Source organism: Mobula birostris, chromosome 7 (genome assembly GCF_030028105.1).
Source record: "Mobula birostris isolate sMobBir1 chromosome 7, sMobBir1.hap1, whole genome shotgun sequence".
Classification (NCBI taxonomy): domain Eukaryota; kingdom Metazoa; phylum Chordata; class Chondrichthyes; order Myliobatiformes; family Myliobatidae; genus Mobula; species Mobula birostris.
In genome coordinates this window covers 129,244,490-129,266,907 of record NC_092376.1, presented here as the reverse complement: position 1 = coordinate 129,266,907, position 22,418 = coordinate 129,244,490, and the positions used below count along the sequence as shown (strand labels likewise).

The window sequence follows — 22,418 nt, the reverse complement described above, 5'->3', positions numbered from 1 at the left end:
TTGGAGAGTGTGCCTTATGAGAATAGGTTGAGTGAACCTGGCCTTTTTCTCCTTGGAGCAATGGAGGATGAGAGGTGACCTGATATAGGTGTATAAGATGATGAGAGGCATTGATCATGTAGATAACCAGAGGCTTTCTCCCAGGGCTGAAATGGCTAACACGAGGGGGCATAGTTTTAAGGTGCTTGGAAGTAGGTACAGAGGGGATGTCAGGGGTAAGTTTTTCACACAGAGAGTGGTGGACGTGGGGAATGCACTGCCAGCGACAGTGGTGACAGTAAATACAATAGGGTCTTTTAAGAGACTCTTAGATAGGTACATGGAGCTTAGAAAAACCCAGGGCTAAGTGGTAGGGTAATCCTAGGCAGTTTCTAGAGTAGGTTACATGGTCGGCACAGCATTGTGGGCCGAAGGGTCTGTAATGTGCTGCAAATTTCTGTGTTCTATGCTCTAATACCATGAATTGACAGGTACTTAAGACATATTCAAAACCATAAAATAATAAACCCTAATTTGTGTTATAAAAAAAAAATCAATTGGGTTTTACAAATGAGGGCATAAAAAGTAGTAGTGCACAAACAGTGAATTAGACTGTAGCTGATATATTGTTTGCAAGTTGCAGGCACCTCATTAAAGAACTACCATTAAAGTTTGAGAGCAGAGTTCCCAACCTTTGTTATGCCATGGATGAATATCATTAAGCAAGGGGGCCAAGGATCCCAGGTTGGGAACCCCTGCTCTAGAGAAAATAACACTATATACTGAGGAACAAGAAAGAGAAATCCTGTGCCCATTTCTACAAGAGCAATGAAATTAAGGACGATTGGTTTCCACAGAAAGGCATTAAAATGATGGCTTTACCAGTAACGTCCACATCCTATGAATAAGAAAATGAAGCATTTCACTCACTGCCAAGTCACCAAATACATACAACACCAGAGCATATTTTTTTAACAGAGTAGTGTTTATTTTAGTGCATGTAAAAGCAGCTAATTTTCACAAGGGAAAATGCTACAAAGAGCAATGAAGTAATGACCACAGAACTCCATTTCTGTGATTTTGACTGAGGGATAAATATTAGACTGGACTTCCAAACAGGCAATAGGATGCCAGACATCTGCTTCAGAAAGCAAGAATAATCAGCAGGAGAGAATGAAGAACTGCAGAGCACACGGCAAGATGATTCTCCACATTTTATCAAGTAGTTAGCTTGAGGCAGAAGGCAGTAGAAGAAACGTACCACAAAAAGTCAGAGAGTCAAATAAAATTAGAATGACAAACAGCAGGACGTAGACCAAGATGGAGAGAAAATGGCTTCATCTTTGCAATCTTTTGTCATATCTATACCATGTAATTTTGGGAACAGATTACAGTGCAGAGCCTAGAATACATTGGCTTGGGGAACAACAGACTGAGGAAAATAAGAAAGGTTGAAATTGGGCCCAGTTGGCACAGATGGTTAAATAACAAAAAGAACATTGACAAAGAGCTAAAAGCAGTAAGGGGCTGGTAAAGAAAAGCTTGTCCAGAGAAGACATCTAACAAGCTACCCTAGTAATGCCTTGAGCAACATGCACAAAATGCTGGAGGAACTCAGCAAGTCTGGCAGTAACTATGGAGGGGAATAAACAGCTGATAACTCAGGCTGAGACCCTTCATCAGAACTGGAAAGTGGTGGGGGGGGGGGGAGAGGAGGCAGAAGGAGAATAACATGGGGGGAGAAGAAGGAGTACAAGAGTTAGCTGAGACCAAGTGAGGGGGAAGGTGGTTGTGGGAGGGGGATGTAGTAAGAAACTGGATGGGATAGGCAGAAAAGATAAAGGAGGAGGAATTGAAAAGGAGAAGACAATGGACCATGGAAGAAAGGGAGAGGGGATGGATAGCCTCCAACCTGCTGGCATGAACATCAATTTCTCTAATTTCAATCTCCTCCTTCTCGCTTTGTCCATTTCTCATTCCAGTTACCCTCTTACCCCTTGTCTTCTCCTCACCTGCCCATCATTTCCCTCTGGTTCCCCTCCTCCTTCCCTTTCTTTCATGGTCTACTGTTCTCTCCTATTAGATTCCTTCTTTAGCCCTTTACCTCTTCCACCCATCCCCTTGCAGCTTCTTAATTCAACCCATCTCTCGGACCCTCTCACCTTCCCCCTCTGCTGGTCTCATGCATCACCTGCTAGCCTCCTCTCCCCTCACCTTCTTATTCTGGCTTTAGCCCCTTCCTTTCCAGTCCTGATAAAGGGTCTCAGTCTGAGATACTGACTGTTATTCCCCTTCAGAGATACTGTCTGACTTGCCAAGTTCCTCCAGCATTTTGTGTAAGTGGTGCTCAAAATTTCCAGCATCCTGTGATTATACTAATATTTTGGATCTTTATACTTTAGCTAAAAGTTTTAAAGCTTTTGTGATCTTCAGCTTCTGTGTTACAATAACATCTGAAAATAAATTAATTACTAGTTTAAGATTCACTTGATATGGCCAGTCACTAAAAGTTCCACCTCAAAAGATACGCACACGCAGTCGACAGCCTGATAGGAAATGCCACACTGAAACATATCATTGCTGATCCTGTGGCTCATGATTCTGTCAAATATTTTGCACAAGACTCCAAGCTTTAGATCAATGACAACTAAGTACCACAGGTGCGAGTTGGGTGCATAAGCAGGAGGGAGAACCGGGGCTCGTTTTACTCCTGTTGTTTTATAGCTTATTGCGTTCCCGTTGTTCTGTGGGGCATCGTAGGCATGGCATATTGGTTTTGAAATGTGTGGCCACACTTGCAGACTGCCCCCAAGCACATCCTTTGGTCTTTTAGCCATTACCACAAATGACAAATTTCACTGGTTATGAGAAGACCTACAGATACTGGAAATCCAAAGCAACGCTCACAAGATGCTGGAGGAACTCAGCAGGTCAGGCAGCATCCATGGGAAAGAGGAAACAGTTGACATTTCGGGCCAAAACTCTTCTTCAGGACTGAGAAGGAAGGGGCAAAATGGCTGAATTAGAAGGTGGGAGGGGAGGGGAAAGAGGCCTGCAGGAAGGTGATAGGTGAAGCCAGGTGGGTGGAAAAGGCCAAGGGCTGGTTAAAAGAGAATCTGATAGGAGGGGAGAGTGGACAATAGTGGAAAGGGAAGGGGGAGGGGATCCAGCAGGAAGTAAAAGGCAGTGAGAAGTAAAAGGTCAGAGAGTGGGGAATGGGGGGAGGTGGGGTGGATTTTTGTTTACTGGAAGGAGAAATCGATATTCACTGCATCAGGTTGGAGAGTACCCAGACGGAATAAAAGGTGTTGCTCCTCCATCCTTAAAGCAGCCTCATCTGGCACAAGAAGCCATGAGTTAAAGTGTTTGGTGGATGTTTCAATGTAGATGTGATAAATAAATCTGAATCTTGAAGCTTGTGAAAAAGCCAGATTTGCAGTTGTCAATGCATATGGAGGCCAATATCGCACCATACTGTTATTGAAGCAGGAGATATGATTTGATATTTCACTGTGTTGCCAACACAAGATTGCCAAATTATGGATGCTGTTGAACAACATCTACTGAAATTTACCTTTAACATCCTGATTCTTCATGGTGGTGGGGTGGGAGAGACAGGGTCACAAGAGAACAGGAGATCTATTTCTGTGTCAGCAGAAAAGTTGCATTGTGCCCTGGACCCTCCCCAAGGATAGGACTTCCCTTTGAAGTATTTTTTAAAACATGAATACTCGGAAGAACTAGCATGCGATTAAGTCTTTAAAAAAGCAGGATGTAATACAACAATACTTACTGAAAGCTCCCGTATAAGTGGGCTGTGTAAGATCTTTTGGAACTTTCCTGTAGATATCAAATCTAGAGAAAAATATGAAAATATTTTAAGATAGATTTAATGTAACCTTTGCACCATCATAATTTTTCAACAGCTTACTACAAACGTTTGTATTTATCAGTACTAATTTTAAAAAATATTATACAAATTTCTTACAGAGGGAAACATATTATTTAGTTTTCCTTACATTTGCCACTGAATACAAAATGCTCTTGGTTAAACGATAGCAAAGTATCATTAATGTTGAAAATAAATGGCATTTTGAAAAGTACAGTTAGAAATCAGCCACAGCATTAGCAAGTAAATACATCTCAAAAAAATTATTGTTGTAAATCAGCTTGGGGAAGATTTCCCAGAGTAGTGGGGTTGCGTCATTCAGAGCCCCTGCTGAGGGTGGAGGAATGCACATCAAATGTTAAGAATTGAAAATCATGGGTAAGTTTGGAGTACAAGCATTAGATTTCAGGATTAAATGATCTCACACTCAAAACAGGAACTAGCATGAACAGGAATGAGGATGACACATATGCGTCAGATATTTGTTTTCTTGAAATTCTAAAAATAAAGAGTCAACAATTTTGCCAAAGGTGAAAACAATCCATGAAGTTACATGAACAAGGATAAATCTTTCAGCAGTAGAAAAGGACAAACGTAGGCAAATTTAAATAGACTCGGTTAAAGGGTCTTAGTGATGAGTGAGTTTTCTGAAATTCAGCTCAGGGGTGAACAAAATGTTGAAGCCTTGCCTGCTCTAAGTTAGCATACATTCAGTGAGGAGCCAAGTTCATGTCAGAGGTAAAAGTTATGCTTATCAGACTCCAATAATTCACTACTCAGAAATCCCAATAGTTCAACAACCAGCACACTGGGCAACATTTGCTATTCTCCTCTTTCAACTGGCCAATGGTAAGGAAAGCAAATGGAATGTTAGCATTCATTTTGAGAGGACTAGAACATAACAGCAAGGATGTGAAGCGGTGGCTTTATAAGGCTTTGGTCAAACCGCACTTGGAGTATTGCAAACAGCTGTGGGCCCCTTATCCAAGAAAAGATTTGGAGAAGATCCAGAGGAGGTTCATGAGAATAGTTACAGGAATGAAAGGGTTAACATGAGATGAGCGTTTGATGGCTCTGGGCCTGTACTTAATTGGAGTTTAGAAGAATGAGGGCTGATTGAAAGGCCTAGATAAAGTGGATATGGAGAGGATTTTTCAGATGGTGAGTGAATCTAGGACAGAGGACACAGACTCAGGATTGAGGGATGCTTATTTAGAACAGAGATGTGGAGGTTTTTTTTTTTAGCCAGAGGGTGTTGAATCTGTGGAACACATTGCCATGGAGTGTTGTGGAGGCCATTGAGTCAGGGCATCAAAGGCTACAGAGAGAAGGCAGAAGAATGGGGTTGAGAAGGATAATAAATCAACCGTGATGGAATGGCAGAGCAGAAACGATGGGCCGAGTGGCCTAATTCTGCTCTTTTGTCTTATGGTCTTTTTAATGGTGTTATGTGGTATAATAAATTTTCCAGTGAACCAGATAAATTGAACAATGTATTGACTTAACAACCCCTCTTGGATGCACCTAAGAAATTCTGCCTAAACCTCTTGCATTAAGGAGGCCTCAGCCTATATTAGGGAAGTTTAAATCAGCCAACACTGTTGTTTTCACACCTTTCCCTAATCTGCCTGCACATCTCTTTCTCAATGTCCCAGTGGATATTGGGGGGGGGGGGGGAGGCAGTGCAGGGAGAAGAGGGGGTTTCTGTACTATAATCCCATCTGAGTAATTACACAACCAACACACATAAAAGTTGCTGGTGAACGCAGCAGGTCAGGCAGCATCTCTAGGAAGAGGTGCAGTCGACGTTTCAGGCCGAGACCCTTCGTCAGACCTTCGAAGGGTCTCAGCCTGAAACGTCGACTGCACCTCTTCCTAGAGATGCTGCCTGGCCTGCTGCGTTCACCAGCAACTTTTATGTGTGTTGCTTGAATTTCCAGCATCTGCAGAATTCCTGTTGTTTGCGAGAGTAATTACACTCTGATTTTCTGAGTTCTCCTCCATAGGGAATCAGTGGATGATCCCTACATGATGTCCTTTTGAGTGCAGCTATACATACACACACACACACACACACACAAAATAGATAGATATATCCACACCGTTTCAGGAGCCTGATGGTTGCAGGGCAATAACTAAATACAATGTTTTCATTCATAAAAACACCAAACAGACATTACAGTTACCATACCAGACAAGGGAATAACAAAGAGATTTTTGCATTTGGTTTCAGAGGCCAAAACATATATGATGGGGGAATGAGACCACTCATGACAGGGAAATGAAATTACAATTAATCCTCATCGTCCTCATAGGTTTAGGGAGTGGATGATGGTGGTGAGGTTTAAACAAGCCTGAGCTCATACAGAATGACACAGCCAAGCACAGGTTATTCCAGTAGGAGCTGGGGTCTTTGAACATAAAGGAGAGGACTGTGGTGAAGGCAACAATACAAATAAGAGGCCAGGGGAGCTGGTCAAGGCCAAGGGATCAAATAACAATGAAATTGTTAATTAAAACAAAATGGCTCACAAAATTAATTTGGGGAAGGAAAACATATCTTGATCTGTACTCAGTAGAAATAATAATTAACATTCCAGAATTAGAGTGTATCACACATCATGGAAATGTGATGTAAGTAAGGAAAAGCCATCAAACCCTTTGCCTTGGGAAGCAAGATGTGGATTCAGCAGTGTACTTAAGGGACGTTCACAGGAGGCAGACGCAAACACAAAAGCATTGTAATACCAAGAAAGGAATAATTCCCTCCATTTTGAAATAATAATGAAAGAGGACGTTAGGCCTCTCCAAGCTGCTTTGGAACAGAAACACAGTAGTGAGAAGGCAGAGAACAAATTGAAATCTATTAATATTTAGTTCAGGATAAATATCCACAATACAGTATTAGAGCAATATTCACAAATTTGTATTTATTTTCCAAACCCAAAGTGAATTTTAAAAGGTAAAGCAGCTACTATGAGTTTTGTGAATGAGGCTATAATTGCATTTATTACATCTTGTCTCTTTACAACTCATGGCAGCTGATCATCAAAAGAATGACATGAAACTCACAATGAACGCTAACCAATTAACTTGTGACCTTATTCAGACGTATCATTTTCTTTATTTTCCCCACCTACACATGATGTAACTATGCCAAATTTATGACTGAAGTAACAAGCCAGATTGAAAAGGTCACAGTGTCAGGGACCAAGGTGAGGGGCAGCCCCGTTCAGCTTGCTGCTCCACGATGTTTAGTCAGCTCTGCACTGAACTGAGGGTCTGGACGATCTCTCTTTTGTGCACTTCTGTTCTGACCATTATTTTCTTGCTTTTATTGCTTGTATGATTTGTTTTTTTTCTCTCTGCACATTGGGTGTTTAACATTCTTTTTTTAATGGGTTCTTAAACCATATACAAGCTTGCTGATGACGCCACTGTTGTGGGCTGGATCAAAGGTTGAATTGAATTGAATTGAATTGAATTGAATTGTCTTCATTACTTACATCCTTCATATACATGAGTAAAAGTCTTTACGTAACATCTCCATTTAAATGTGCAATTTATAGTAATTTGTAATAAATAGTATGTACAACAGTCAATAGAGCATAAAAATACAATTGTATCAGCGTGAATTAATCAGTCTAATGGCCTGGTGGAAGAAGCTGTCCCGGAGCCTGTTGGTCCTGACTTTTATGCTGTGGTACCATTTCCCAGATGGTAGCAGTTGGAACAGTTTGCGGTTGGGGTGACTCAGGTTCCCAGCGATCCTTCGGGCCCTTTTTACACACCTGTCTTTGTAAATAACCTGAATAGTGGGAAGTTCACACTACTCTCTGCAGAGTCCTGCGATTGAGGGAAGTACAGTTCCTATACCAAGCAGTGATGCAGCCAGTCAGGATGCTCTCAATTGTGCCCCTGTAGAAAGTTCTTAGGACCTGGGGGCCCACACCAAACTTCCTCAACTGTCTGAGGTGAAGAGGTGGTGATGAATCAGCATAGAGGAGGGAAATTGAAAATTTGGCTGAGTGGTGTAATAACAACAACCAAGACCAAGGAACTGATTGTGGACTTCAGGAAAGGGAAACCAGAGGTCCATGACCCAGTAGTCATCAGAGGATAAGAGGTGGAGGGTCAGTAACTTTAAATTCCTGGGTGTCACTATCTCAGAAGACCTGTCCTGGACCCATCATATAAACATAATTGGGAAGAAAGCATGACAGTATCTCTACTTCCTCAGGAGTCTGCCGAGATTCGGCATGTCATCAAAAACCCTGGCAAACTTCTTCAGGTGTGTGGTGGAAAACGTGCTGACTGGCTGCATTATGGCCTGGATAGGAACTCCAATGCCTTTGAGTGGAAAATCCTACAGAAGTTAGTGGATTTGGCCCTTACTTATTTATTGCAATTTATTTATATCTGCATTTACACAGTTTGTTGTCCATTGATCCTGTTTACAGTTACTGATTTGCTAAGTATGCCCATAGGGTTGTATGTGGTGACATGTATGTACTCTGATAACAATTATTACTTCCACTTTCTTTTGGGTTTTTTTGTTTTGTGGCTGCCTATAAGGAGACGAATCTCAATACTGTATAATGTATTCAAAGGGTGACTTCCCGAATATCATGACGTTGTACCTCAAATTACAGGACATAATAAATATTTCATTAGCACTGCCAATATCCTGATTGACATTATTATTGCCATTTTGATTAGAGCAATCAAACAGACATGGTAGCAGGTCCTAACAAAAAAAATCCTAACAGAATCAGCTCTAAAAATTCCACCACTGAGCCAACCTGACTGTGGCATCATTTCCACTCGATAATCAACATTATGTCATATCCACTGTTAAATGCTGTCAATCTGGTCTTTCAATTGCCATTAAAGGGAAGATTAAAAAGGGATTAAAGTACTGAAGAGGGCACAATATCATTGTGGGTAAAATAATATTCTTCCATCCCAAATGAGTCTTTATACTCTATGTCATAGAATTCATTAAGGGATGAAAACAATCCAGCATTCCTGATGTTATTTTGGAGCTGGAAGCAAGCACACTGAACAACAAAAATAATTAGAAATTTAGTTTAGTACTGCATCTGAGTTGGCTTCATAAGCTTGCAGATGCAAGGGGAGCAATAAACAAGTTCAATGAATATTGTAGAGCTTCATTCTGGAAAACATAGAAAGGTGTTCACATTATACACTTAGCTTCCACATACATCAATTCCCCAATAAAATTTTTAAATGAGTCAAAATATTATTCCATAAAATGTTACTTAATATTTATAAAATGCTTAAGGAGCTTGCTGGTACTAACATTTATTTCCTTTAGATTAAATACTTAGCCTGAAACACAAGCATGCTGGGTAAAAACTAGGAGGAGGCTCATGAGAGGAAGGCCCTGAAGTACCAGTCCTTGGTTCAGGAGTGCAGGGACAAAGGATGACAGATGTGGCTATTCCCCGTGGAGATCAGCAGTAGAGGATTCTCAGCATGGAGGTTGCTGTCTGTGCTGGGCCTTGATGAAAAGAGCAAGAATCAAGCAGCTTGGAGGACGGGGGAGGAAACAGAAAGAGCCTCTTGCTGGATATGGAGCAGGCGAGAGGAGTTGAGCTGTAAGTCAGGAGCAGATGGGCAGTGACTTGGCCACCACTGCTGACCCACCCACTGGAGTGTGTTATGGTTAAGGGTCCAAACACTCCATGAAGGTTGGGCAGCACCTGACGACATCGGCCCCTGGCCAAAGGCTACAGTTACCTCATCAAGTAACTGTAGAGAGCACCCCGGTGTCTGATGCAAGTGATCACATCCACTAAACAATTTCATGTACACCAATATTTTTGGTAAGACAGCAGTGTGCTCAGCCACAGTGGCTTCTACAGGGCCAACCAAAGGTGTTATTGACTTTTTTAAACATATTTTTTATGATCGCAAGACCCTTTTAGACATTAAGAACTTAAAGTACTGCTGTTCTACCCATCAGCGAGTTGCTCGTTGACGGAGAAATTGAAGGAGCTAGACTTGGTGCTGATCATGATGCTAATTACGTCAGAGAGGCACTGGAGTGAGTGCGTGAGGTGGTGTGCAGTCTAACAGCGAACGTCTTCATCGTTTTCCTTGTGATCGCAAAACCCTGTGGGACAATATTAATGCTATAAGTCCGACTCACTGGTTTACTGGTGAAAGGCAGAGACATGGCCAGGAGAGAGGCGAAGTCAGTGAACTCCTTCAGAGTGCCAGAGGCGGTGTGGTGCGGCATACATACCGGAGTCCATGCAGCTCTCCAGTGTTCGCTCAGCAGAAGACAAGAAGTCCTGTGTTCGACTGTAGACTACTGCAACATTCATGGACTCAGGGACTTTAATTAGACTATATATTTTTTGTGTGACAATATCTTATTGCTGTCTTATATGCACTACGTGTGCGTTGTGCTGCTTATGACTTGGTATTGTGTACCGCATCTTGGCCCCAGAGGAATGCAGAGAAACACTGCCCTATTTGGCTGTATTTGCCTATTTAATGACAATTAAACTTGAACTTGAACTAGAATAAATCACTCTTAAAAATTGCTGAATGAACTTAGCACTATCCATGGGAGGAATAGTCCATTTTTCAGACCAAGACACTGTATCTGGTGAAGTGGTCTGAGGAAGGGTCTCAGCCCAAAATGTCAACGGTTTACTCCACTCCACAGATGCTGCCATCCCTGCTGATATCCTCCAGCACCTTGTGTACATTCCTCAAGATTTCCAACATCTGCAGAATCTCTTGTATTTACTCTTAAAAGATTGTTAATAAATTAGGATTACTTTATGAACAAAATGATCTTCCAATTCAGTGGAAATGATGGACTAGTTACTTAGAATCTTCATTGTTAAATATTCTGACAGATGGGACTCGACAAGTGGTTGGCACTTCATCTAGAAGGAAAACTCTGATCTCTAACTTCCGCTGACTTGATGCTGCTGCTGCTGCCAACTATTTCAGACTCTGCTGTTACTTTGGATTCATTAGCTGCGTGGAGAGGGGAAGTCTGCTACATGGAGCTTGCTCTCCATACTGTACTGCTCTAGGTTGCATATCATGTAGACAGCTGGGACGTAACAATGGAGGGCCACAACTGTTAGCTGATGAAACATCACCCAGATTTCCTGCTCTTCAAATAACGTCTTGCATAAGGTAGGCAGAACCTTACTTTCTTCTCTGATGTGTCATTGTAAACAGTGTTTCCTTTCTGTCAGTAATGTCTTGGTACATCATCCCACATTATAGGGAGGGAGGAGAAGATGGCGGTGCGACACAGTGCACACGGCTGTTCCGAATTGATATCGATATGTGTTAACTAGGGGGCCGTGCACAATCCGGATTTGATGGAGACAGCCGTGAGAAGCACGGAGGAACATCTGGAGTAACTTCTGAAATGCCTGCTTCGTTGCCGTTGCCATTGTGCGATCGAGAATCTCCGGAGGGAAAGGCCCCAAATCCTCGGCTTTGCCTATTGCCGGGGCCGGGGTCGAAGCGCTTGGCAGAGATGGTGCTCAGTGTTGGAGAGCTGGTCGGAGGCTCAGAGTTTTTGGACGGACTCGGAGTCGGATTGTGGTCGGATACTTCCAGTATGCTGCATCGGCAAGTTGGCGGCGCTGAAGGTTCACCGTCTGCGTGGGATGATGGGACTTCCAAGAGACTTTGAGACTTTTACTGTGCCATGGTCTGTTCTTATCAAATTACCGTATTGCTTTGCACTGTTGTAACTATATGTTGTAATTATATGGGTTTTGTTAGTTTTTAAGTCGGTTTGTCATGTGTTTCTATGATATCATTCTGGAAAAACATTATATCATTTCTTAAAGCATGCATTACTAAATGACAATAAAAGAGGACTGCGTGTCCTCATAATCTAATCTAATTATAGGGTTGAGTTCTGCGACGATGACGGAACATCTAACTCTCAGGCAAGAAACAGCTGTCACAGAATTTAGTATATAATTATTTTCTGATTTTTTCCAGAGATCATTTTAAAAAATTTAACATGTTAAGTATCAAGGCAATTAAGTCTCAAGGTATGCTTATAAGTATGAAGATTCTTCAGATACATAAAGTGTAAAAGAGAGGCGAAAATGGATATCGGACCACTGGAAAACAACACTGGAGAAGTAGTAAGGCGGGGGACAACAAAATGGTGGACCAGCTGAATAAGTATTTTGCATCAGTCGTCACTGTGGAAGACACTAGCAGTACGGTGGAAATTTCAGTTGTCAAGGGGCACAAAGTGTGTGAAGTTACCATAACTGGAGAGAAGGTTCTTAGGAAATTGAAAGGTATGAAGGTAGATAAGTCACCTGGACCAGATGGTGTCCACCCCAGCATTCTGAAAGACGTGGAAGAAAAGATCATGGAGACATTAGTATTGATTTTTCAAGAATCGCTAAATTCTGGAATGGTTCCAGAAGACTGGAAAATTGCAAATGTCACTCCACTCTTCAAGAAAGGAGAGAGGTAGAAGAAAGGAAATTATAGGCCAGTTAGCCTGACCTCACTGGTTGGAAAGATGCTTGAGTCAGTTATTTAGGATGAGGCCTCAGGGTACTTGGAGGCATATGATAAAATAGGCCATAGTCAGCATAGTTTCCTCAAGAGAAAATCTTGCCTGACAAATCTGTTGGAATTCTTTGAAGAAATAATAAATAGGATAGGCAAAGGAGAATTGGTTGATGTTGTGTACTTGAATTTTCAGAAGGTCTTTGATAAAGTGCCACACATGAGGCTGTTTAACAAGCTACAAGCTACAAGCCCATCGTATTAGAGGAAAGATTCTGGCATGGATAAAGCAGTGGCTGATTGGCAGGAGGCAGAGTGGGAATAAAGGCATCCTTGTCATGATGGCTGCCAGTGACTAGTGGTGTTCCATGGGGTCTGTGTTGGGACGGATTCTTTTTACGTTATATGTCAATGATTTGGATGATGGAATTGATGGCTTTGTTGAAAAGTTTGCAGGTGATATGAAGGTAGGTGGAGGGGCAGGTAGTTTTGAGGAAGTAGAGAGGCAACAGAAGGACAGGCAGATTAGGAGAATGGGTAACGAAGTGGTGGATGGAATACAGCGTCGGGAAATGTATGGTCATGCACTTTGGAAGAAGAAATGAAAAGGTTGACTATTTTCTAAATGGAGAGAAAATACAAAAAAACTGAGGTGCAAAGAGACTTGGGATTCATTGTGCAGGATTGCTTAAAGCATAATTTTCAGGTTGAGTCTGTCTTGAGGAAGGGAAATGCAATGTTAGCTTTCATTTCAAGAGGATTAGAATATAAAAGTAAGGATGTAATGGTGAGGCACTGGTGAGGCCTCACTTGGAATATTGTGAGCAGGTTTGGGCCTCTTATCTTAGAAAAGATGTGCTGAAACTGGAGACAGTTCAAAGGAAATTCATGAAAATTATTCCAGGATTGAATGGCTTGTCATATGAAGAGCATTTAATGGCTCTGGGCCTGAATTCACTAGAATTCAGAAGATTGAGGGGTGACCATATTGAAACCTATCGAATGGTGAAAGGCCTTAATAGAGGTGACGTGGAGAGGATGTTTCCTATGATGGGAGCATCTATGAGATTCTAAGACCTCTTTCAAAAGAAGTAGATGGGAAGAAAATACAGTTGTTGAGTAAAAGATGAATTAGTGACAGCCACACAAGGTGATATCCTTCGTATTAAAAACATTTTTGTTGGAGTAGAAATTACAGCTGAACCAAGACTTCAATTTTGACCAACAAAAAGCCACACAGAGATAGAGGCAAAAGTCAAATGGATAATAAAAATCTGGGTTTTGTGGGGATAAAATTATGTTGAATCTCAGCAAGAACTTAAAATTACAGCTAGAGAACTATACACATTAAATATGTGAATTGGTGAATTGGGAGCAGAAGTCGGCCACTCAGCTCTCAAGCTGGTTCTGATCATTTATTGAGATAATGATTGATCTGATTGTCACCTGAGATCTCTATTCACAGCGATCCATGTCAATCTCTCCACTCCCTGCATTTCATTGAACCTTTGGAATTGTGTGCAATTTTAAGCTCCCTCTAACAGGATGCTGAAGGAACAGAGGGGATAGTCCAGATTCACTCAGTTGTTGCCTGTTGAGGAAATAACAGTAAAAACAAACCAAAGAAATTAGGATAATTTGGAGTGGGTGGATGACAGCTGTTAATGATTTGACAGTGGTGTGTAAAATTAGGAAGGAATAAGACAAAAGTTAATAGATGCAGACTGTAGCAGCAAAAACCAAACCATTTCGAACAATTGACAGGTCTAAAACAAGGGAGTACAGAATGAAGTCAGAAATAATTAGCCAAAGAAACCAACACTGAAAAAAGTGAGAATGGAATACAGTGCTAGAAATAATGACACCAGCCATGTTAACATTTACGATCAATTGAAAAATTACAACAAAAGCGATGAAGGTCCTCCATTTCTGGCAGTGTTCATGGCTTCCGTCATGATGTCAGTAGCTTCCTCTCAGTTTTCATTACTGTCAGTCATTCAAGTGCCAGGTGGAGACTCAGGAATACCAGCACACTCAAATGTAGAAGGATTTTTCATTGCAGTTTCCATAACAATTTTGTTTTACCAGTCAAGGCTGTTAGCCCTGAACTGAACCCCCAAACCTGGTGGACCATGCTCAGTCTGAACTCTACCCTCGGACCTGTTTGGCTTTGGTGACCCTACCAAGAGCCAAAGCATAAAGCCCTGACTCCTGATAACTTAATGCTCTGGATCAGTGAGGCATGCAAGCCTCCAAGCTATGACAAGGCTTTGGTCCTCTTGGAGGATTGACTGTATAGGCTACATGAAATTAATCTCAGGGTTGTATACAGTGACATATATATACTTTGATAATAAATTTACTTTGAACATACCTTTGATTTGCAAAGTTATTTTTCATATAATAAATACTGTGCTACTCATTGATGCATATGTCTGCCATGATACATTTTACCAGTCTTTTTGACTTAGAAGTCTTCACTCTCCAGGAAGACATTCCTTATGTAAATCGTGGAATGGCTATAGGTATTAATTTCTTAGATGAAGGGATTAAATGTATTGCAACCAGATTTGCAAACCATACTAAGATATGAGGAAAGTGCAGAGACTTCAGAAAAATAGAGGATTTAAGGAGGGGCCAAAAGTTTGGCAAATGGAAGCGCGAAGTGAGAAAATATGAGATTGTCTATTTGGTGGAAGAAACTGGGAAACGCAATGTGGTTAAGTGGAGAGAGATTTTAGGGAACAGAGTCTGTCCGAAGTTTGGTTATCCCGACACACAAAACACAAAGTTAGTCATGCAAGTAATTTGGAAAGCAAGCAGAATGTTGGCCTTTATTACAATTACAATTTTGAATAAAAATAGGTCTTACTAGAACTATACAGAGATTGAATGTAGTACTGCTAGATATGGTCTCACCATTTATCTTTATTTAGGAAAGAACGAACCCATGAACGCTACCTGACTATTTTTTTGCTCTTTTCTCACTATTGACCTAATTTAATTTTTATGCATATTTCTTATTGTAATTTATCATTTTTTTATCATTATGCATTGCGATGTACTGCTACCGCAGAACAACAAATTTCACGACATATTCCAGTGATATTAAACCTGATTCTGTTCATGGTCTTCTTCACGCCAGAGGGAACCAAAGCCTGAAGCACAGAGAGGTTAAAAATGTCGACAAATACTCCTGACAGCTGATCCGCTCAGGGTCTAAGGACATGGGTAGGGACACCATCCGGACAGATGCCTTCCACGGGGTCCCCCTCCAGAGGACTGATCTCATATCTGTGATGCTGACTTTAGATTCCGATGCACTGAAGACTGTCAGGGTGGGTGGTGACATACACATTCCTTTCTGTTCAAACTGTGCATAGAATGTGTTAAGATCAACAGGAGGGATGTGCTGTTGGCAATGCTGCCCAACTCAGTTTTAAGCTGATGCTTAGACTGAGAATTGATTTTAGACCGGTACTGTCGCTCAGCATCTCTAATAGCTTTATAGAGGTCATATTTTGATTTGTTATTAGTCATCTAATTTGAATGCTGAAGATCTAGATTTCAGTAGGGAGTGGTTCTCCCAGTTTATCCAACTATTGTCCTCTTTCTGTACACAGTCCTCAACACGTTGTTGATGAAGTCTGTGATAGTAGTGACATAATGATCTAAACTGACAAGCCAGTTTTTGAAAATGGACCAGTCCTTCCTGTTTTTGATATGAGAATATACACTCTATAAAATGAGCCAAGTAACATACTATGTGAATGAATTGTGATTTCGGGCATGTTTCCAGTACTCTCCCAATGTGATTAAATGTCCTCACAAGTTAGGAACACCTGATGCTAGGACCTTTAGCAGGTCACTCAGGCTTATATTTTAAATCTCAGATGGATAAACTTGCAGCTTTGTAATATACTTAAGAGATGCATTAGACCAGGTGCAACCGACTGTGTGAGGCACACATCACAACCACACACAATCCTGTCAGACAGGATATGATCAGGTTTCAGTGACAACATCTATGGCATCTCACTTGCAATAACTGAATTCTCTGTTGTCTGTGCAACTCCAAACTTACCTTTGAAGGATGTACAGAAGTTAGAATACTGTATTTGAAAGAGTACATTGAATACTCCTAACCACGTTTACAACATGTCACAATATCTTCACTGCTGCTGATCATTTTGATTATTTCTCCATCCATTATCCTCACTTCCCCATAACACCAGAAAGATTAAACATTTCCATTTTAAAACAGTAGCTTTCAGCTTCAAATTGACTGCTGCCGTATTTTAGAGTGCCATCATTCTACCACATTAATTTGGTCTTTGCACATGAAAACAGAACCATATTTGTTTTCCCAAAAGCAATTTTCTAATTCATTGCTCCGGAGCCTTTAACGGGAAGATTTGCTATCCCAGATGACAGTTAAGTGTCGATAATAATCTTAATCCCATGGCCAACTGTGAAAACCCACCATTTGGTGATAAATTAATGAGTATTAATAAAACTACTGTGCAAAAAGTGAAAGTTAGAGGGTACATTTCATTTGCTGTAATATTTTGGAACAATGCAAATCCACTGGCCTAAAATATAAAGTAGTAGAATTTCAAAGACTGTTCATACCTCCTGGAAATCTAAATATCCTATAACAAGTAATCCAGAATTAAGCTCACACTAAAATGACAAACTCTAATAAGCCAAATTCTTCACTAAATGTGATGCAACCCTGGCCTTTACCCATTAAAAATAATAAGCTCATGTGAAACTCTGCTATTAATTACATGCAGCTCCACAATAATTTGAGTGTAATTCGCTGACTTTTAGCCAGCAAGATTAATTATAATCAGTTAACAGACAGCTGGCTTAGGGAAAGCCATGGCTTCTTCTGCTCTTTCACCAGCTGCTGGAGTTTTCATCTGTTGCATGGTGATGCACAAACACAAGGAAAACACTCTCAAAGAGCTTTTGTGGCTGTGATACCACAAAGGCAACTTTCAGCTGCCAAAAACAAACTGCTGTACTCAAAAATTAAACACCAAAACCACATGAATTCCACCCATCACAGTGTCCAGTTTGAACGTTACTTCAGCCTTGTATAATGACAAGGGAACGAGGAAAAATGTCAACAGGAATATTTAACACCTCTCATTATTAACTCTTACTCGGGGATTGAGGGTGACTCACTTCCACTCTGGTTTTGTGAGTCCCAAGATAATTGATGAGACTGCTTTCCTCAGATAAGGAAGAAGGAGCCTAATGGGAAGGCAGGTGGGACAGTTTGTGGTACACTCCTTCTGCCAATATGCTGGTCTTCTATGTACTGGACATCTTCACTATTGGCCCAGATGTTTCTTTGCTAAATCCAGTAGCTATAGGCCAGGAATTCCCAAAAATTGAGAGGGGTGATGGGCAAGATGTTGCTTTTTTTTTAAAAAAAAGAAGCTTTGACCACATCCTTGAACGGTTTCATCTCTCTGTCCAATAACCTTTCTCCATGACAGGGCTAAGAATAAAAATAGTATCTGTCAGGCCCACAAACAAAATGACCTGCTCAATGGACTGAATGGAATTTTTTTTAAACTGCAAATGATGTAAAGTCTAATGAGAGACTCAATGCTGGGGATGAATGTTGATTTGGAAAAGGGCACTGATGTTAATTGATTTATTCACCCTGCAAATGTAGGGGATTTTGCCATGACAGTGTTAGTAGTTTCCAGTCCATTGTGAAATTTGCTGTAGTCATTTCTAGTTGCAGAAGGTTATTGGAAGGCACGAATCATTGTCCACTAAATAACAAGTTCTGCACCAAAACATCTTTCCTTGCTATTGTATAAAAGCTGCCCTCACACACCGAATATATGCTGAATTTCATCATCGATATCTACCTTTGCTGAGAGGTGATGCCCAAGAAACAAGAAGTGGTCTACATTTTCCTGACTCTCAACATAAACATTTAATGATAATAAACATTTAGAAAATGAGGACAGGTTAGCAGATTGTTTGCCATACAGGTATTGAGTGCAAGGATCACTCTCACAAACCCTTCACTGAACTAGTCTACCGTGCATTGGAGTTTGGCCTCCGAGCACATGTAAGTACACAGGTCACCTACATAAGGCAGCTCGACTGCAGATGCTGGAGTGTTATTTGTGTGGAGTGAAGTTGCCAGAAGTTAAATAGTTTCTCATTACTCCCAAAGATTATCTCCACTCCTGCAAAGTTTGAGATGAGATGCAACGTTCAGGAAAGAGAGATCTCTTAAAATGCCAGGACTCTGAAGCTGCCTTTTTTGTGATTTCTCTTCACGAAGATTGATTCTGATGTAAATCCATTTGCCAGAATCATGGCTTACATCACTAACTATTGCAAAAAGTGCAGACACTTCTCAATTCCATTTCTTCCTCCTTTTTTTTTTATAATCCTTTAGCCAAAAGCAAGTACCAAAGGGCTGAACTCAACATAGTTTTAAATTCTCTTAGTTTGTAGCTTAATTCATTTCTGTTATTTTAACAAACTAAGCTTCATTTCTCAAACTAAACACTCTTTGTTACATAATTTCTTCTTTCACTGTAGTTAATTTATTGTATTTGTCCATGAGAGTTAATTTTTCATTCATCTGCACTTTGAACCATCTGTCTGGGCTTTTATTAAAGTTTCTTTCCTGCATATTTAAAGCTGTGTATCAAACATGTGTTGTGGAAGTTGTTGATACAATTCTTTATCATGCAAAAATTCCACAGGACCTGATGCTTTTTAATACATTACAAAGTTACAATGTATGTATGCCATTTCTAAACGGGTTAAGATGTTCAGTGAAGTTAACCCTGAGGGGAAGAAATAACAGCTACATACATGTAATACAGTATACAATAACCAGAAGCACAGGAAAATGGATCATATTTCACATAAGAAAATAGGAGGAGTAGACCACCACGTCCCTCAAACCTAACCCACAGTTCAATGTGATCTCTGCTGATCAATGCTGGCTTTAATCTTGTGCACCATCCTCAATTTTTCAAATGTTAATCTATTGCCACATTAAATCAATGGTCCCCAACCACCGGGCCACAAAGCATGTGCTACCGGGCCGCAAGGAAATGATATGATTTGGCATCATGAAACGATGTGAGTCAGCTGCACCTTTCCTCATTCCCTGTCATGCACTGTTGAACTTGAACACCCCTCCCCCCCCTCCCCACCCCCTCCCCGTCCGTTGGCCGGTCCGCAAGAATATTGTCAATATTAAATCAGCCCACGGTGCAAAAAAGATTGGGGACCCCTGCATTAAATACATCTCCAGCACCCTCAGAGACAGAGAATTTCATAAATTTACAAACTCTTAAGAGTTGGAATTTCTACATGCCACCGCTTTAAATAATTTATTTGTAGCCAGTCCCCTTATTCGCAACTTTCCCACTAGTGGAAACAATTCAACATACACTGTCAAGGCCCCTTAGTGTGTTATATGTTTAAATAAGATTACCCTTCATTCTTCTAAGCTCCAGGAAATCAGACCCAGACTGTCTGCAATCGCATCCCATCCCACGGATTGACCTGATGAACCTCCTTTGGACTGACTCCAATGCGACCACACACTTTTGTTTCAGGCCAAACCCATTGACAACTTCCTTGCCTACACCAACACTTGAATCCTCGCAGCTGTGGCTGGCAGTCACCAACAGATTCTCATAAAAATACAAGCACTGGGCAAAAGCAGAACTGTAGCAAGCAGACTAGAATTGATTGCATAGAGAGAGACTCTACTTGCTGTCTATTAATGAACTGCAGTCTTGCTGGGAGCTCCCAGAAGTTCGTCAGAAACATTACTTCTCCAATCAAAGCTGGCTTTGCCTCAGAGATTCCAAATGATTCAAAGGAGAAATCTCAGTTTAGGTAATAGAAAAGTGATTATTTTTAGCACTAGATCCTTTTTAATGATTTTTGTTCGTTAAGCAGAAAGTACATCGAAACACATAAATTTACAATTAATTTCATAAGTTAAGAATTTTTAAGTGCTGCTCAATGATGGAGCCATGTAAAAGGTACTAAAAATCTATGACATGTTTCATCACCATTGCATTGTGTCAAACGTTGCCAAGGCATTTTGAGGCAGGCCTTTCACATTTCACAAGCTGACATCAGGTCTCAGAGGCCAGTAAGATCAGCCCCCTACATTTGGCCTCAAGGAGCGTGCGTAGGCCGCAGCCCTGCCCCAGAAAGATGCATAAATATTTGCATGGCATTACCAACTGAAATTTTCCCTGAGATGTAAACAACATGAGACATGATCTCAACATCCAAAGTCTTACTTCCAAAGCAGATCATTTCACCTTCTGAAAATAAAACACAGAAAAAAAAGACCAGTGTTCCAGTCAAAAAAAAACAAAAATCATTCCTGCAAATGTCAATTCGACAATCGGAATGCAAAGAAGTTTGGGTTCAACAGCACCTCTTATCTGCACACTCAAGGAATCTTGAATTTCTTGTACCACTTCACTGCTCTTACACCTCAAAACAAAATGCTAGGGCTCTACCCCAGTGCCCAGGAAATGTATTTCTCATCCACCAGTCCTGAAAGTGGAATGCATCTTCCTGTGGCAACATGTGATACCATAATGGAACATTATTTCAGTTATCGGATTAACACATGTTCACCTTGGAATTCAGATCATGTGGCATAGCCAGTCCGCGACCTTTTACTCTATGGCAACAGATGGATGGAAGGTGGGGGCCCCATTGCCATATCTTTATTTTGTGTGCAGTTAACCCTAGTCCACTGGTCCATTCAACTAATTATACATCATTGTTTGGCCACTTTCCTTCACATTGGTGTAAATATGCATATGATAAGCGTTTTTGAAGCTTATCCGAATAGTAGGACTGAGAAAGACACTAATTTTTAATTATTTCAAACTACATTGGAAGAAGGTGGGAAAAGAAGCAGAATTTCAATGGCAGAAAGATATATAACCATATAATAATTACAGCACGGAAACAGGCCATCTCGGCCCTTCTAGTCCGTGCTGAACTCTTACACTCACCCAGTCCCACTGACCTGCACTCAGCCCATAACCCTCCATTTCTTTTCTGTCCATATAGTTGTTCAATTTAACTTTAAACAACAACATCGAACCTGTCTCAACCACTTCTGATGGAAGCTCATGCCACACAGCTACCACTCTCTGAGTAAAGAAGTTCCCCCTCATGTTACCCCTAAACTTTTGTCCTTTAACTCTCAACCCATGTCCTCTTGTTTGAATCTTCCCCACTCTTAATGGAAAAAGCCTATCCACTTCAACTCTATCAATCCCCCTCATAATTTTAAACACCTCCATCAAGTCCCCCTCCTCAACCTTCTACGCTCCAAAGAATAAAGACCTAACTTGTTCAACCTTTTTCTGTAACTTAGGAGGTGAAACCCAGGCAACATTTTAGTAAACCTCCTCTGTACTCTCTCAATTTTATTGACATCTTTCCTATAATTTTTTATAGACATTTTATTTTATAGACATAATTTTATAGACATCATTTTCACAATTTACAGAAAGCAAGGGGGAAGCGCAGCTTGTCCGATGCCTATTGCAAGGTTAATATTTTACAGATTTACTGCCATCTTGTAATTCCTCTGACGATTTAGTGAAATAATAATGCTTTAACAAGTAGCTAAAATACATTATCCAACAAGATAGCACTTTTCTCACATATTTAACTCAAGTTAGCCAGAAAAACCGTTTGCCCTCAAGCCTGACATTTGCAATGCAAGTGCCCTCTCATCATGTGAATGGCATGCCCTCCCTTGATGTCATTTGCAGTATCTTCCATTTGGCTTTCATTCAGCCATTCTCAATTCATCTGATCCTCCCCGAGCCAGGTTTTCACCAGGTCAGACGACCGTTCATCACATAAAGGAGTAAACACAACTGAGAAGGCAGTCTTTAAAATGTCTCCAACTCTCTTCAAAGAGTAAACAAGGGATCAACTGAGGATACTCAAATTC

General features: G+C 40.8%; 1 protein-coding gene across 3 annotated transcripts in view; it reads right to left on the bottom strand.

The window, feature by feature from the left end:
* Positions 1 to 22,418, bottom strand: part of ergic1 (endoplasmic reticulum-golgi intermediate compartment 1) — a 99,850-nt gene that overhangs the window by 46,868 nt on the left and 30,564 nt on the right. For all 3 annotated transcript variants that reach the window (XM_072263735.1, XM_072263736.1, XM_072263737.1), the window contains exon 2: positions 3,773 to 3,834. In XM_072263735.1, coding sequence (XP_072119836.1) covers positions 3,773 to 3,834 — 62 coding nt within the window. The remainder of the gene's footprint in view (positions 1 to 3,772; positions 3,835 to 22,418) is intronic.